This window comes from Pseudonaja textilis, chromosome 1 (assembly GCF_049901715.1).
Source record: "Pseudonaja textilis isolate UNSWEBS1 chromosome 1, rPseTex1.2, whole genome shotgun sequence".
Lineage (NCBI taxonomy): Eukaryota > Metazoa > Chordata > Lepidosauria > Squamata > Elapidae > Pseudonaja > Pseudonaja textilis.
Genome location: NC_141990.1, coordinates 214,849,985 through 214,866,888, shown reverse-complemented (window position 1 = coordinate 214,866,888; position 16,904 = coordinate 214,849,985). Strand labels below are relative to the sequence as shown.

Sequence of the window (16,904 nt, the reverse complement as noted above, 5' to 3'; positions counted from 1 at the left end):
CATTTCACACAGATGGTTTCGCTATTATAATCCATTTACTTGAAAAATAATGAATACCAACAGTTAATATTTCCACAAATAAAAGATTAGGATCAGACTGTGAAACTCATCTTCTACATTTCACTGCACTAATATCAACAATTTAACTCTTCCCAATGCAACTATGCATTAAAAACACCTTTCCTCACATCTTCCCAAAACCTTAAAGAAAGATTTAGACAGAGTCACACGTACACATATAGGCTCATTTAATAGGAACACACATAAAAGAAGAGGAAAATGTACGTACAGAAAGCAACTTCAAGCAACTTTCTGGAGTTGGTAACATGTTGTGCTTTCCCTCTTACCAATGCATCTGCCACAGCAGTCTCCAGATCTGTGCTTGTACTCAGAACTCGCATTGCATTCATAGAGGCAGGCAACCTGCCTGGCTGGCCAAGCCCAAACCGTTCTGCACAAAAAACAAGAGTAAAAGCCATCATTACATAAGTTCACAGCCCTTTGGAATATTAATAAGGCCACTGGCTGCTTTAATTGTTATTGGGTCCAAGTTTTAGGAGTTACTATGAGGCTATAATAGAAAGTCAAATTGGTTAGATAAGAGGGACAGGAGGGGGATTATTATTTAAACTCTTTTATAATAATGGTTAAATGTAACTACTTTTACATATTCTCAATTTTTCAGAGGAGGAAGTAAGCACTACGGCAAAGTTCTTCAACTTAGTAAGAAACTTGTAGTAATATATTGTTAATTTCTTAACTTACTTTTAGGTCTTGCAACAGTATTTTTATGAACTGGCTTATTCAAGTCTTAATCCAGTTGCAATTATTCTGATTGTTCTGTATTTGTATACTTGCTGGTTAAATTTTAGTGAAAACAGAACCAAAAATCAAAAGTAAGGCTCAAGCAATTTGTATAGCTGATCAACAAAAAATTAAGTGAATTTAAAAAAAAATCCCATACACTATCCCACTGAATTTGGAAGATGAATAAATCTTCAAAGACCATCGAACAATTTTAAGATTTCCTCCCCCCACAATCTCTTAATATAGAGACAAATAAATGTTATACTTTTTAAAAAAATATTAATATTTTTATCCTATTATAATTGTTTGAGATTTACTAATTTGTGTTTTTAAAATCACTATTTTATTTTCTTAAACCTAAAGATTAAATTATGATTTTTGTAAGTATACTATATGAAAGCATTTCCCAACCTTGGCAACTTTAAGACGTGTTGACTTCAATTCCCAGAGTCCCCTAGCAGTCTGCGCATCCTAACATTGCCAAGATTGGAAAACACTATTATATTGGGGAAGTAATGCAGTATTGGAATAAATGTGCTTTTTTCAATGTACCATCAACAGATTGATTTACCAATAATCTTTTTTAATAGAACTGTCCTGACTGGTGTTGCTTAAACTGTACACAACTGCCATTTTTCCTTCCTCATCAATGGACTCCCAAAGGCTTAAATCATGGAAGATTTTAAAACAGCCATTTCAATGAAGGCGATTAGCTGCATATAACTGGTGTAAAGGGAAATAAGTTTCCCATGCACTTCAAAAGATCTGTTTAATGGTGTCCAATTCATATTGTGGATATAATAATTAGATTATTCCATGTATTGATTGATTTATTTTACTAAGTCCCTTCCATTTGTAGCTCCATTAAACTGGACTTCACTTATAGTATGGTATCCAGCTATGTTAGAGGATGGATGTACAAATTATCATTTGTCGCTACCAGCAAATACACTTTTTAATATTAAGAAATTGTAACTATTTAAAGGGCACTCTAATTAAAAAATAAGATTTGTTTAAGCAGTGTTATGATTTCAACTCTAATGCACAGAAATGGCTTTCAATATCAATTAGGGAAAATGACAACAACAGTCAATATAAAAACCTAGAAACAGAAAAATATCACTGGGAAATATTATTTATAAACCAATTTTAAGCCTTTGTAGACAAAAATTCCATTTATTGTATTTGTTAAGTTTCCACTAAGGGGAATAAGAACAGATCAACATTGTGAACAATTACTGAAGCTAATGTGAAGGAAGCAATATTAAATACGTTTGAGCATTGTGGTAATGCCACTTAATAGAGTTTGATATTTTTCAAATTTTACTAAGATCAGACAGTTTACAACAAGCACATTTTCTAAAACATAAAATACATTACATGCCAAAATTAAATGTCTTTAATGAAAACCTGCTTTGAAAAGGAATTTATGAAGTTTACAGAGAAAGAAAAACTATATGTATTACTATCTCCTTTTTTAATGCATGTAGTTGCTGAAGCAGCACAGATGCTTGTTTCAAACATCAGCTTTGCTCCAAGCAGAAGGATTTGGTGAAATAATGATAATGAACATGAGAATCCAAATGTTTTGCCATGTCATTTTGTTCATTCAGCGTAATATCTTAAGGCCCAGTAAGTATTTGTACATTATGAAAATATATTGCAGTTCTCTATTGAACAAACTGAGCAGGACATTTCAAAGATGCAATCAATCATAGGATAACTCGATTTTTCAGTCCTTTAGTTCCAATCTCAACTGAAATGATATTTCATCCCACTTAGATCTTGCAAAATTATCACTAATAACATTTTTGAAAGGAATGTAAGTATCACTGGATTTCTACCATTTGTGGGGACAAAGTATACATCTACATATTCATCATACATGCACGTATACAAACTGCAATGTTGTTTCATTAAAAACATGTGATCATGTGAGATTGTAGATTTTGCTCACAGACACCAAGTCAGTGTTAATACTGTATCAAGAATCTAGTCACACTTCCTAGGACATCCCATGGATATTACTTGACTAGTTTGGGGGCATGAGAAGTTAGTAATTTTTGGAACAATGAGAAAGGAACCTAACCAAACTGAAATACTCAAATTTTCAGAAGAACCAGTCCTAAACCTGGTTTCATGTAGTTTTGAATAAAAATTGTCATTGCATTAGAAAAGGAAAGATAGTTTTTAAGACATGGATAATCAAAATGGCAAAGTAAAGTTGCAAGCCTTTAAAATATTCAATAGAAACAACTAAATTAAATCACATTAAGTATATCTGACATGCAACTTTATGTCCCACTTTTTAGCATATGAATAGCAACAAAAATGATGGTGGTGGTGGAGGCGGTAGTGATGATGATGAAGGAATAGACTTCTTCATTGGATTATATTCTGTATTTTCCAGTTCTTGTCTTGATTATAACACTATCAGATAATGGAAATTTATCTCAGGAGCATGAGCAGAAATCCCCGATAAATCCCAGAAGAGTCTAAAGCTACTATACTGACAGAAGATAACACACAGGTAGTCCTCGCTTAATGACCATTTGTTCAGCAACCATATGAAGTTACGATGGTGCTGAAGGAATCAAAGTTGCAGACTTGCACTGGTCCTTCTGTCACATGATCAAAATTCAGGCAAATATTCAGGTACTTTACAGCTGCAGTGTGTACTTCAAATCCCCCACTTGCCTATCTTACCTTATCTCTGTCTTTTTAGCCACCCTGCACTCCACTGCTGCTGTCTCCTGCTGACCATTGCTGTCTTCTCCTCCCAGCGCTGACAAGGCATGCCTGGCTGAGGCAGCTGTTGGCCTTTGTGAAGCTTTGGTAATGCTTCCCGAAGGCTCTATGCAATGATCGGATGTCCCACAAATGGTCAGTTGATGCCTTAACCAGATGTTCCTCATCAGCAATGAGAGGAAGATCCTCTGGGGGTGGGGCAGTGGAGTGTAGCATGGCCCAAAAGGAAGACATAGGTGGTGAGACAGGCAGGGGGAATTCAAGTGGAGGCGAGCACAGCAAGGTCCTTGTCAAATGACCACAACCAGGACTACCAGAACTGCTATTGCTAAACGGTGCGGTCATGTGATGTTTTGCTTAATGACCGTTTTGCTTAGCGATGGAAATTCCAATCTCAATTGGCATCATTCTCCTACTTGTATTCTATTCAGGTACTAAGGCGGGGGCAGGGGGGCTTGAGTTTTGGTGATAGCCTCTAAAATCTCAACAGAAAATGTTTAAATATTTTTGTGGGCACCTCAGCTACATAGAAAAATTGGTGGTGCTGTGTCATGTTATTTCACTTTTGTTAATACCTTATCTAACACTGAAGGAACTGTTTTAAGAGAAGTTTATGAAATGGTATTAATTGTCATTAATTAACTGCATGGAAAGAAATATTGTTCCAAGGTAATTCTACAATAGCAGTAACATATACCGCTTCACAGTGCTTTACAGCCCTCTCTAAGCAGCTTACAGAGTCAGCATGTTGCCCCAACAATCTGGGTCCTCATTTTACTGACTTCAGAAGGATGGAAGGCTGAGTCAACCTTGAGCCTGGTGAGATTCAACCTACCAAACTACAGCACTAAGCAGAAGTAGCCTGCAGTACTGCATTTGTTAACCACTGCATCACCACAGCTCTTCAGACTGTACCAATGAACATCAGAAGCATATAAAGCTACAATTTAATATGCAACAATTAGCATATTAAATTCACACCCCCAAATTGTATGTTTTATCAGTGTTGGGCAAGCTTAAGACAGCACACATTTGTGGCAGGCTGTATTTTGGGAATAATAAGCCTTATCACCAACAAAGCAATGCATTCAGGAAGTGGAGAGACAGAGTTAGCAGAAAAGATAGATGGGTGAGAAAGTAGGAGAGAAAGAGCAATTGTTTCATGGGTCACTGGCAGTACATGAGTAGTAATGGGGAGGGCTGAGTGAGCTGGCATTTACCCATCAAAGTCTTGGCAATGGCCTCTAGCCTGTGATACACAAGGACTTTTGTTATAATCTAGCTTGGATGGAAGTCACATTCATGACTGGGCCTCACTTAAGTTAAAGAACAACAATCTCTTACAGCAAAAGGGACTTCTGTAAATATTCTACATATGAAGCTTTGATGTTAAAAATATATCCACAAAACATCATTTTCATTCAATGGGGCCTTGTAACTTAACTCAATATAAAGAAAGCAAGGGCATTATGGGGCTGATTTCTGTAATGTCAAAACTATTAGGTAAATAGAGAGAGGTTTCAGGTATAAATCTGGAATTTACTTGATAGGAATACATAAACAAACATTCCCTTCTGGTTTACATTATCAGTATTTAAAACTTGTATTAAACAGATGTAGATCCTGTTTCTAGAGGTTTTTCTTACAATATTTATATATTCCAAATCCCAGATAACATCATAATGACTTTCTTTTCAACTCTAATTTTTATATAATTTCCTGTCATCAAAGAAGTAACCATAGTTTTCAAAAGAGACCTAAACAACCTGTCCATTAAACTGAAATTCTACTGTTTTTTGTCTCAGAACTATAAATTTTGAGTTAAGCCTTAGACTTGGATGCCCATTCCCCCAATATGAGGCCAGGAGGACAATAAAGAAAGTTTTGATTTCATTATTCCTAATTTTCACTATATAGCAACCAAATATATTAACTTAAAATCAATTGAAACTAGCATTAACCAAACCATCATAAACTCTACTTTAACAAACTACTTACTGACTTATCTATAAAATCATGCCAAGGACTAGCTAATGCAGTTTTCTCCAACTGGTATTGTGCAGATTTAGTATTATGAGCCCACCAAACATGTTGAGTGGCTATCGTGGTTTAGAATGGTGAGAACTATAGCCAAAATATCTGGAATACCTGAGGTCAGGAAAGGTTTATATAAAGTAAAATTAGATTGTGGCTCATTTCTTCTCCCAACCACTTTTATGAAAAGAGGAAATAAAATATTTGTGTGGTTATCCATTCAGGGTCTTTTTGCTCACGCACAGACTCTGATTTAGCATTATGTGTGATCCTAATCAGTAAGGTATTAAAAACTCAAAGCTATGGCTGAATGCTGACCCTCTTCCTTAGTTGCATTAATCTCATTAGCTAGCTGTTGGATATTAGAAATATTACTCACTAATGAACAATTACTGTAGTTGCTTTTCATAGATATAAAGAGGAGTGCTTCCTGAGAAGTACATGGGAAATACATGATAATACTCTATTGGCTGCTGTAATATTGCTTAATTTCCAGAAATAACATTAAGCAAAAGAATAAAAATTAGCAAAAATAAAAAACATTCAAAAATAGAAAATGACAAAAGTATGTTAAATAATAATAATAATCTCATGATGATCCCACATGCTAAGTGCTGAATGACGGTTGTGAGAGCAAATGTTACAAAGGTAATAAAAGAGAGACAATATTAAGAAGCAGATTCATGCAGTTAGCACTTGTTCACCTGACTGCCCAACAGAATCAGCAGTGGAGAGAGCACTAGTGGATCTGGAATGACGTCGAGAGGCTGCAAGTAAAAGGAATGGCAACACCCACAGGATTAACACACAAGTACTTCAGACAAAAACAATGCCACAATCCAAAGGAGATGCACATGATTCATACCAACACTGGAATTACACAGGGAAAAGAAATGGCATTGTGTATGAATGGACTTGAAAATCAATTGCGAGTTCCATGGTAGGTCTGACAGAAAGTTTCTTGCATACATTCCCTCCACCCTCAGTTATGGAACCTATGATACATGGAAAACAAAAGGAAAAACCTCTAAGCCTCCCAGCTTGCATGAAATCCAACAGAGATTGATAACAATAATCACCTGTTAACTACAGGTGAATCAGCATGTTAACATGAAATGACTAACTCAGCAGCAATAGGATTTAGATGTAAACAATCCAAATCCTAAAATGAAAGGCACAATGAATCCTTAGAAAGTGTGCTTGCAATTATAAAAGTTTAGCTTTTTCATTCAAAGATGTAAAACCCCATAATCAATAAAGTCAATTTATAGTCAGAGAGAAAGTAAATTAGTGCAGGAAAACAACAGACAAAAGGAAGTAACCTTCATTTAACAGTGACAATATGAATTAAGACAAGCAAAGTATTTATTATTCAAGCACTTATTAATTGGATTGCAAAGCTATTTTATGCAGACTCAGTTCATTGATCCATCTCTTCCAAATCGTATTCAGTCTAACGCTTAATGGCTTTGCCATGGTTCACAAAAAGAAAGTCTTTTTGAAGAACTATTATGTGTACATTCAGAAATTGGTCCTTGGGACTTCCTTCATGCAAAACATATTCTTTCCCAGAGTCTAATCTAACAGGACTCCCCAAATCCACATGGCATCATCCTTGTACAAACTCAGGTACAATACTGAATATGTGGATTTTGACTAAAAGGCAAAATTAATAAAATGGGATAGCTGAAATATTACTAATTAGATTACAGATGGATAGAACTGAATACCTGAGAAGAAAAGGTGTAATAGCAACAGTTATGTTTCTGGTATATGGAATTTTAAAATCCCACCAAAACTTAACTAAAATCAGAATTTATACTTAAATAAACAAAATTACTTGCAATATGGAACTGGGAAATTATTATTTGCCTGAATAGGTTTCTACAACATTGTTGGAGAATAACATAGTTCAATCTGTACAATTACTGTATATTCTGACAAGAAGAAAATGTATTAATAGAATGTAAGATATAATTAAAGGAAAGAAGAAATAACTTGTTCAACAGGAAACCACATGAGATGCATACTATAATTGCATTTAGAATGTTATTTTAATTCTGGGATTGAACTAAAGAATTATAAAGAAGGTATTTCTAATCAACTTAAGATAGGAAGCACAAATTGCTCCTATAAAAAGACTCAATTGCATTCTTAAAATCAAACAGATTGCAATATTTGAAGGTTGAGGACAAACAAATCATGCTGAAACCCTAGAAGGGTATTCAAACACCTATGCAATATAAAATTCTATACTTTATGGTTTTCTTTAGATGAATTTGTCACAGCCGATCAATACATACAACATGCAGGGAGAAGCACAACGGATAAACCTTGCTCAACAAAAAGCTTCAGCAAAAAAGCCTGAAGATGCTGCTGAAAGATGAGAAGCTCCATTATCCAGCTCCATTGTTTTTGAACCATCTCTTTATTCAACAGACTCATGGTTCTCCAATTTTTGTTTCCTACAAATAATTTTAAAATTGCTAGTATTGTAAAGGAATTATTTAATGAAGACTTTTTGTCCTGGAAATCAAAAGTATTATTTCAGTAATCATAGCCATGCTATCCCAGGGTGCAGAATATATATGCTTTGATTTGGTTTACCCTCACTATAATTTCATTTTTTTCTGAAAAACAAAGAAATTATTTTAAAAATGTGAACAGGTGCTGTTCTATATATATCAGTCTTACAGACTTAAGTGGTATCATCTGACTTTGCTCATAGTAATCTTTTTCTCAATTATCAAGATAGCAAATTAGGTGCTGGGATTAGTGTAGTTATTGTTAACCAAAGCATTTAGAAATCGCCTCAATAGAATTTGCAGACTACCATAGTTTCATGGCCACAGTTTGCATGGAACTATCCAGAGTTTAAAACAAAAGGATCTAGAAATTGTTTAAAAATAAAACAATCCTCAATTTATTGAATTATAAAATAAAATGCTAGCTAAATGACAGTGAAGCTGGAATAATGCAAATTAGCAGTGGATTCTGAAAAGATATTGACTTAAGAGTAATAGTTTGTGAATCACTCTATTAATATTAGTAGTTTTGATTAATATGTGCTTGGTTATTTGTAATAATCAGCTATTAAAACTGAAGAGGGTGGAAAACAAATGATCTGCTGATTCTCCTTAGGTGGTAATTTGGTTAGAGCTGAAGCTGTAACTGGCCTATTGACTAGTACTTTCTGACAGAAGAGGAAACATAAAAAATATTTAAGATTTTTAAATATCCAGGAAAATTTGGTAAATATTCTTATATATTTATTAGTAATCCAATAACAGGGGGGACATCCCTACTGAATTAAATTTGTCTTCCTAAAATCTGGATTTTTTTCCCCCCAAGGATTACAACATTTACAATTTTAAGTGTCCACAAGCAATTGTATTACAATTTTGTAATACAAAAGCCATATTACAGATTTTCTTTGTTTCTTGGGATTTATGCTCTATTACAATCAAGAAGACTCTTGGCACCCTTGTTACACTAATTATTCAGATTTTATGAGGTAGATCTAATTCATAAAATTTAGTCAAAGGAATGAAATAAAAGTAAATAATTTATTATTATTATTATTATTATTATTATTATTATTTAATAATAAATACAATACAAAAGCTGAAACTTCAGTCAAGTATTCCGTTAGCATCACACATTTTTAGGGTGACTTAAAAGCATTAAAACTAATACCTTCAATACATCAAGTAGGCTTAATATGTCTGTAAAAGAGAAATAGGGAATCTGCATCTCAAGAAATTCTTGAACTATATCTTTCAGTGGTTGCAACGAGCATGCTCAAACATGAAACGACTTATGTTTGGGCACAGGTTCTTCATTCCAGCTTTAGTTTCTGGCTCACAATAACAGCACTTTGCTCTATGCAAATGTTTGTGATACAGACTATTCTATTAGATCAAAGTAAGAAGCCTTTATCCTTTCTTTAACAGCAGCAAGGAAGAGTGACAGAGAGTCCTTTGCATTCTGTAAAAGATTTTAAATAATCCTCTGTGGCTCTTAGTTAACTCAAGTTTTTATCATTTTTATTTATTTATTTACGTTGGAATTGTTGGCTTAGATATAGTCCCATATCACCTTCGCTGCAGCATCTAGAACTATCTCCATCCATTTTCAGGCAAGAAAAATATAGCAGTATATTTTTAATATACTTAATACACATAATTATGTTAAATAAAATGTGCTTGTGTGCGTGTACCTGAGTGTGTGGTGGGGGGAATGCCGAATGCCAAAAAATCCTAATCCATTCACAAGTAAAACAATTCACACACTTTATATTCCATTAAAACATTAATGTCCAGGCTTGTTCCCACAAACTGCCCATTTATGACCTGGGGAGGGAGGGAATCCCAAGTATGCATTCTTTTGCTTTTTAAATTTAACAGCCACTGGTGGGCAAGTTAGATTAACCAATTCATAAATTAGCTTTTTTATCCATATGCAGAATTACTTTCCAGTTGTGTCTGAATCTAGGGGGCAATGCTCATGTCCATTTCTTAGCCAAGAGAGCCAGAATTGCCTGAAAACACTTCTATGGTCATGTGGCCAGCATGATTTTATGCAAAGTGCATAGAACACTACCTTCCCACTGAAGCAATACCTATTTACCCATTCACATTTGCATGCTTTCAAACTGCAAGGTGGGCAGGAGCTGGAGCAAGTAATGGGAGCTCACTCCATCACTCAGCACTTGGCCCTTGAACTTGGGCTGTCTGCTTTTCAGGTGACAAGCTCAGCATCTTTATCTTCTGCGCCATTGTGCCCACCTATTCAGAATTAGAGTTCAGTAATGTTATTTTGTCTGTTTTGTTCTGTCTGATCTTCTAGCTAAGTATGTGTATACCACAAGCAATTCCTGTATGGGACATTATTGGGACTCTAGCATTCTAACGGGAAAAATGGAAAAACAATAAAATAAGTAATAACTTAGAAGCCTCATAGCACTTTTCCCTTCTGCTCTAACTCTGACTTTTCCACCTTGCAGGCCTAATGTCTTAATTCTTTCCCATAGAATTATTTCATCAGTAATGTTCCATAGTGGGCTTAAAACCTGGCTCTGTTGATTGGCCTGAAGCCTGGACAAGGGCATGTCCTCCTGGAGGGAATTACTGGATTAGAAGAGCTCACCTCTACTCTGCTATATAATCCCCTCCCCCCATATCTTAGCTACTTCCTTGTTGATTTTAATGTACTTATCGAATTTTAATCTTTTATAATATAAATTTATTGTAAGCTGCCTAGAGTCATGGGACAGAAAGATGGATGGTGAATAAATGTAATTAATAAACAAATCACTAAATAATTAAAAAAACTAGGCCCTATGGCCCTCATGAACAGTAAGGTAAGATTCATGTCTGTAACATCTTCTTTCTTCCATCTCAAGTACTCTCTCCCTCTGTCTATAAATACAACGTGGGCAAACTAGAAATATAATTGAACTGAAGCAGTCACCAGATGCACAACCAATTTCCAAGATTTCAGGTTGCCCCAACTGTAAAAATATTTTCTTCAAAATATGCAACTGTTTTAATAATACTTCAGAAAAAATATTATGTACAAAGAAACAAGACTTCGTGTTTCTGATGTGAAAAGATAGGTGTCTGTGAATTACAGTGGCTGGATCATAAATTTAAAAACCAAGAGAGGTAAGTTTCTCTAGTGCAGAAATAGAAACTGATCTCTATGAATTAAGGAACAAGGTTTTTATACATAAAAGGAATTCTCAGCATACTTGGGGCTTAGAAAAAGTTATCAAATGGCATGCACTCAGGCCCAAGAATAAATGCAAATTTAAAAAGTATATTATGAGCACATTTTCTAAATTTTCTCCAAAAGATGCCCATTTTGCATTGGATCAAAAAAGGCAGGTAATGTTTTCCAGTAGCATCAACTTTCCCTGCAATGATATAGCCTTCACAATAGCTGTTTTTGTCAAGCCCAATGGCGCCTAAGTGCATGTCCAAAATTTTCTGGAAGGTTATCAAAAGCATTTCAAACTATGGGTTTTCCTAGTAAAGGAAAGCAGGATTTAAGCATGCAGAAATGAATGGAATAAACAAGATCAGAAAGGGGGAAGGTTAAGAGTTTAAAAAAATGAAGAGAATAACAAGCCCATTCCACTTAGAGGTACATCGACTAGCCAGCAAGAAAGAGGAGGGGTGGCCCTTAGAAGCTCTAGTGCCTACAGGTACTCACCAAGTGGAGGAAAGCCCCGAGCAGGGCTTGTATCTCGGCTGCTCTCACGGCTGGTATCGCGGCTGCACCCCTGACTCACGCTGGGTCGGGGGATACGGCTGCTCCGTGCTAGCATGCAGCATGGAGAGTTTCAGAGAAGGTGAACACAAGTTTAAAGAGGATACAACGCTCAGACAATAAATTAACAGTTTGGTCATTACTGACATTAGTAAATATCCCGGATATCTGCCAATCTGATTTGTTACGTATAAACTGTGATACATGCTGAATTTGCCCAAGAGCATCTCAGATGTTCTGACACCCCCAAGAGCCTTGTTCTATTTATAACAGGCCAGAAAAACTTATTTGGGAAAATAGGGTTACAATAATATCAGGTTTACTTAGATTCCACTTAAGCGGCGGGGGGGGGGGGAGAGAGAAAATATGAGGAAAGAAAGGTTGACTCTATTTTAAAGGGATAAATAAATGATTCTAATGAAGAATCAGCAATAAAAACCTAACACATTTAGGTTTTATTTATGTAATTTTTATACAGACTTATCATAATAAATTAGATGACATAGGAAATAAATAGGAAATTTAACTAGGCAAAATGTCAAAATGAACAACTTATTTTATATTCTTCTTTGGTGCATAGTGTTATTATGACTGTTTTAAATTCTTCTTCTCTATCGCAGCCATAATTGGGCCTACCCTTAGAGGTTCTCTTTCTGAGAAAGACAATCAAAACCAGGTTCAGGGAGTCAACATTAAAAAAAACATGTTGAATTTTCCCATAAAAAGTACTAATTCATATGAGCACATACACAGAGGTTTTTTTAAACAACTTTTATTTGGGTTTTCTGGCTCTCCTACTCCTTCCTATATTTATCCTGCCCACTGACAAAAATTTGGGACTGCAGACTCCTCAAGGCAGGAATCCATTCTGGATTTGTTCAATAGGCTATATTGATGGCAAATATATAAATATTAAAAAATAAAAGAATGGCATTTTAAAAGGCCATAACCCTGGAAAAGAGACATAATCTTTCCGGCAGCACTTGTTTTGAAATAATGATGATTACTCCACTCCTAGTGTGCATTCGTGTTCCTGCCTGAAAGCAATTATATACTGTGGTATGAAGCTTTTCAATAAGAATAAGAAATATGGTCTGGATGGTGTACAAATGATTGCTTAATTCACTTTCATAAATTATCCCATTAATTACTTCACTCATTAATGAACCAATCATCTAAAAGCTGAAGCTGCATAATTAACAAATGAAAAACCAATTGCCTGTACCATCAGAACTCCAACAGAGATGGGACAGTATTTGTCATAAACTGCTGTCATAATGTTGAATAAGAAAGTGGAATTAAAACAAGAAATATACGAAGTCCCATCTGTTTGTGCCTGGGAAGAATATAAGTTTGTCAGTGTGGAGTAGAAAATGTTTCAATCAGGCCATGTTATTCAATGGTCTATGTGCTCTTCCATGCCCTGTTGGTGACGATCAGCAACGTATCACTGAGATATGGCTGGGTAAGAACTGTGAAATATATCTATTCAAAATCTACAACTAGCTTACTTGCTTTGATTCCAAGATAGGATAGGGGAGGAAGTGTTAACATTCCACAAGTACTTTGTGGTGACCAGGCCTACTATTCCTCATGTGGCGGGAAGAAAGGTCCAAATGGTGAAGTTGGAAAGCATGGACAAACTAATATATTTCTGATGTGATGTCCCCTCTTATTTCTCAATTTTCTCTCAAAGTTTTTGTCCTTTACTAGTGATTTCTTATATACTTTTTCAACCTCCATGCCGTAGGGTTTTAATATCATGAGCTGTCAGGTATTGAGGACTAGACCACATATACATTATTATAACAAAGAAATAAAGAGTTCCCAGTTTATTTTGGTTAACTGTAAAAAGGCAACATGCTTGAAGTATAGAGCTTATTTGTTCTTGCGTTGTTTCTTTCTTCATGCAGGAAGAAAAACTTAACTACTGGTAGGTAGGAACAATACAGCATGCTATTTGGGTCTGCGGTCCTGCTATACTGCTACCAAAGCAACCTAGTTAGTAAAACAGTTCCAAGTAACATTTCCATTCACAGTTTTGATCCCTCTGGAAGCAAGAGATCACTTTCCAATTTCAAGGACCACAATAAGCTATCTTTTTGTTACTTGATATTACTTGATCACATGTACAGAGGAGAAAAAGCTGCTTGCTTGCAATAGATAAAGATAAGCCAGGAATGCTAATCTATGTTACAAATGAACACACATTTATGAATTATGCATGGAAAACATGAGCAGCATAAAAGCAGAAGTCTCTCTCCCAGAGATGGCTCTAGGTTAACCACTGCAGGTAAATATAAATGTAAATCAAAATGATTTTAGAAAATATGGTCTACAGAACAGAATATATTTATTTTCATTTGAGTGGTACTGCATATATATATATATATATATATATATATATATATATATATATATATATATATATATATATATATATGTGGATCTTTGGTTGTTGGGTTTCTCCCGTAAGATTGAGTATCTAGGCAACGTTTCGATGAAGTCTCATTCATCATCTTCAGGCTTCTGTCTCCGCTCTGTGCTTCTCAGAGTGAGAAGCACAGAGCCGGAGACAGAAGCCTGAAGATGATGAATGAGACTTCATCGAAACGTTGCCTAGATACTTCGAATCTTACGCGGAGAAAACCCGAACAACCAAAGATCCACATATAAATACCCGCGAGAACCTCAGAAAACAAATATATATATATATATATATATATACACACATACATACATACATACACACACACACACATATTATACACACACACACACACACACACACACACACACACACACATATATATATGCATATATATGTATATATATTCATAGTTTTTCATGGGTACAGGTATGTAGGTCTAGGTGTGTTCGGGTCTTTTTCCGTGTAAGATTAAGAGTATCTTGGCAACGTTTCAGCAAGGTCCCACTTGCCATCCTCAGGCTGGTGCTTTCGGCTTCGTGCCAGTGCAAGCAGTGTGTGATTGGAGCTGCGGTCTCTCTATAAATACTGGTGGTGGGGGCTGGTGTGCTGGGCTGGTTGGCTGCGCTGCTGCCTCTTGATTGGTTGATGGGGTTGATGTTGGTATAATGGGCTGTGTGATGGCCTTGTGAGTTTTGTTGTGGAGATATCCTGGATCTTGTGCTGTAATCTCCTGGGTCATTTGTTTTATAGTGATCTTTTTTCCATTATCCTCTCATGTTTTAACGCCTTGGGTAATGGGTTGTGTGATGGGCTTGCAAGTTCTTTTGTTGTGGTATCCTGGATCCTGTGTTGAAATCTCCTGGGTTGTTTGTGTTTTGATCTCTTTTCCATTAGCTTCCTTTGTAGTAAAGGCTTGGGTAATGGGTTGTGTGATGACCTTGTGAGATTTATTGCTGTGGTATCCTTGGTCTTGTGCTGTGATATCCTGGGTCATTTGCTGTGTTGCAACTTCTTGAGTTCTTGTGGTGTAATTTCCTGAGTTTTCTGATGTGATATCCTGAGTGGGTGGCTGTGATGTAGTATTCTGGGTTTTGGTCTGGCTTCGAGTTTGGGGTCTGGGTCTGTGTTCTTGGCGTGTGTCAGCTTGTTTGGTTTCGAGGTCAGGGGGTGCGACAGCTGGCACAGCAGCCATGGTCTGTATTCTGAATGATGGTTGTCCTTCGTTTATAGGATGGGCTTGGGCCTGGGTCTGATGAGGGGGATTGGCGGTGGTGTCCCGTGTTGTTTTGGGTCTGGTGTTGGTTTTCATGGCTGGGACTCGTTTGTTGGTGAGGGATAGCTTCCAGATGTCTGGTAGGCAGGAGGAATCGTCCCATCTATTCATGTTATGGGGGTGTTTCTCTATCTTGATGGCTTCCCTGATTATTCTCTTGCTGGAGTGTTCAGTGTTGGATATTAATTTGGTTCCTTCAAAATTAATTTCATGTCCTGTCGCTTTAAGGTGCTGGAAGAGGGAGGAAGTATTTTCTTCTCTTCTGACTGCGTTTTTGTGTTCTGCTGCGCCAGCTGTCACACCCAGGAGATTTCAACACAGGACCCAGGATACCACAACAAAAGAACTCGCAAGCCCATCACACAACCCATTACCCAAGGCGTTAAAACATGAGAGGATAATGGAAAAAAGATCACTATAAAACAAATGACCCAGGAGATTACAGCACAAGATCCAGGATATCTCCACAACAAAACTCACAAGGCCATCACACAGCCCATTATACCAACATCAACCAATCAAGAGGCAGCAGCGCAGCCAACCAGCCCAGCACACCAGCCCCCACCACCAGTATTTATAGAGAGACCGCAGCTCCAATCACATACTGCTTGCACTGGCACGAAGCCGAAAGCACCAGCCTGAGGATGGCAAGTGGGACCTCACTGAAACATCACCAAAATACTCTTAATCTTACACAGGAAAAGACCCAAACACACCTAGACCTGCATACTTGTACCCGTGAAAAACTACGAATATATATATTAAATAAGCCCTTAACCTGGCTAATAAGCTCTGTTCTCATACTAGTTAGGAGGAGAGGGAAGAAAATCTCAGTCTGTATTTAAATATCCATATTTCTGTTGCAAGTATTTTTTTCTTTCCACATAAAAATGTTTAGCTCAAAAAAAAAAACAACCCCGTGTTTCATTCAGTCACATGTTAATTATAAATCTTCTAGTTCACTGAAAATTCTTGGGTCCACCATATATAATATAATATAATATAATATAATATAATATAATATAATATAATATAATATAATATAATATAATATAATATAATATAATATAATATAATATTATATAATATTATATATATATAAACCGGGCTTTGCTCCTTGCCAGTTGTGGGCTTGTTCAGATAAAGTGGGAATAGGTTTTGACAGGGCAAGCAAAGCAGGAGAATTATCAGAACTTGCTCCAGGTACTGCTTCATGATTTGCTTTTGTAAACCAGGCCTGTACCTTCAAAACTAAATCTATGCTTTCCTCCCACTTTGCCTGCAGAAGCCTGCATGGTTGAGATTTCACTTGAGACTTTTTGTGCTATTTAGACAAGA

At 36.1% G+C, this 16,904-nt stretch overlaps 1 protein-coding gene across 16 annotated transcripts in view; it reads right to left on the bottom strand.

Moving 5' to 3' along the window:
* CLASP1 (cytoplasmic linker associated protein 1) overlaps nt 1–16,904 on the bottom strand; it is a 238,772-nt gene that overhangs the window by 49,052 nt on the left and 172,816 nt on the right. For 9 of the 16 annotated variants that reach the window (XM_087920454.1, XM_087920438.1, XM_087920446.1 and 6 more), the window contains 3 exons: nt 11,806–11,913; nt 6,294–6,356; nt 348–451 (listed from right to left, as the gene is read on the bottom strand). In XM_087920454.1, coding sequence (XP_087776580.1) covers nt 348–451; nt 6,294–6,356; nt 11,806–11,913 — 275 coding nt within the window. The remainder of the gene's footprint in view (nt 1–347; nt 452–6,293; nt 6,357–11,805; nt 11,914–16,904) is intronic. The other 7 variants (XM_087920448.1, XM_087920451.1, XM_087920452.1 and 4 more) reach the window with 2 other exon arrangements.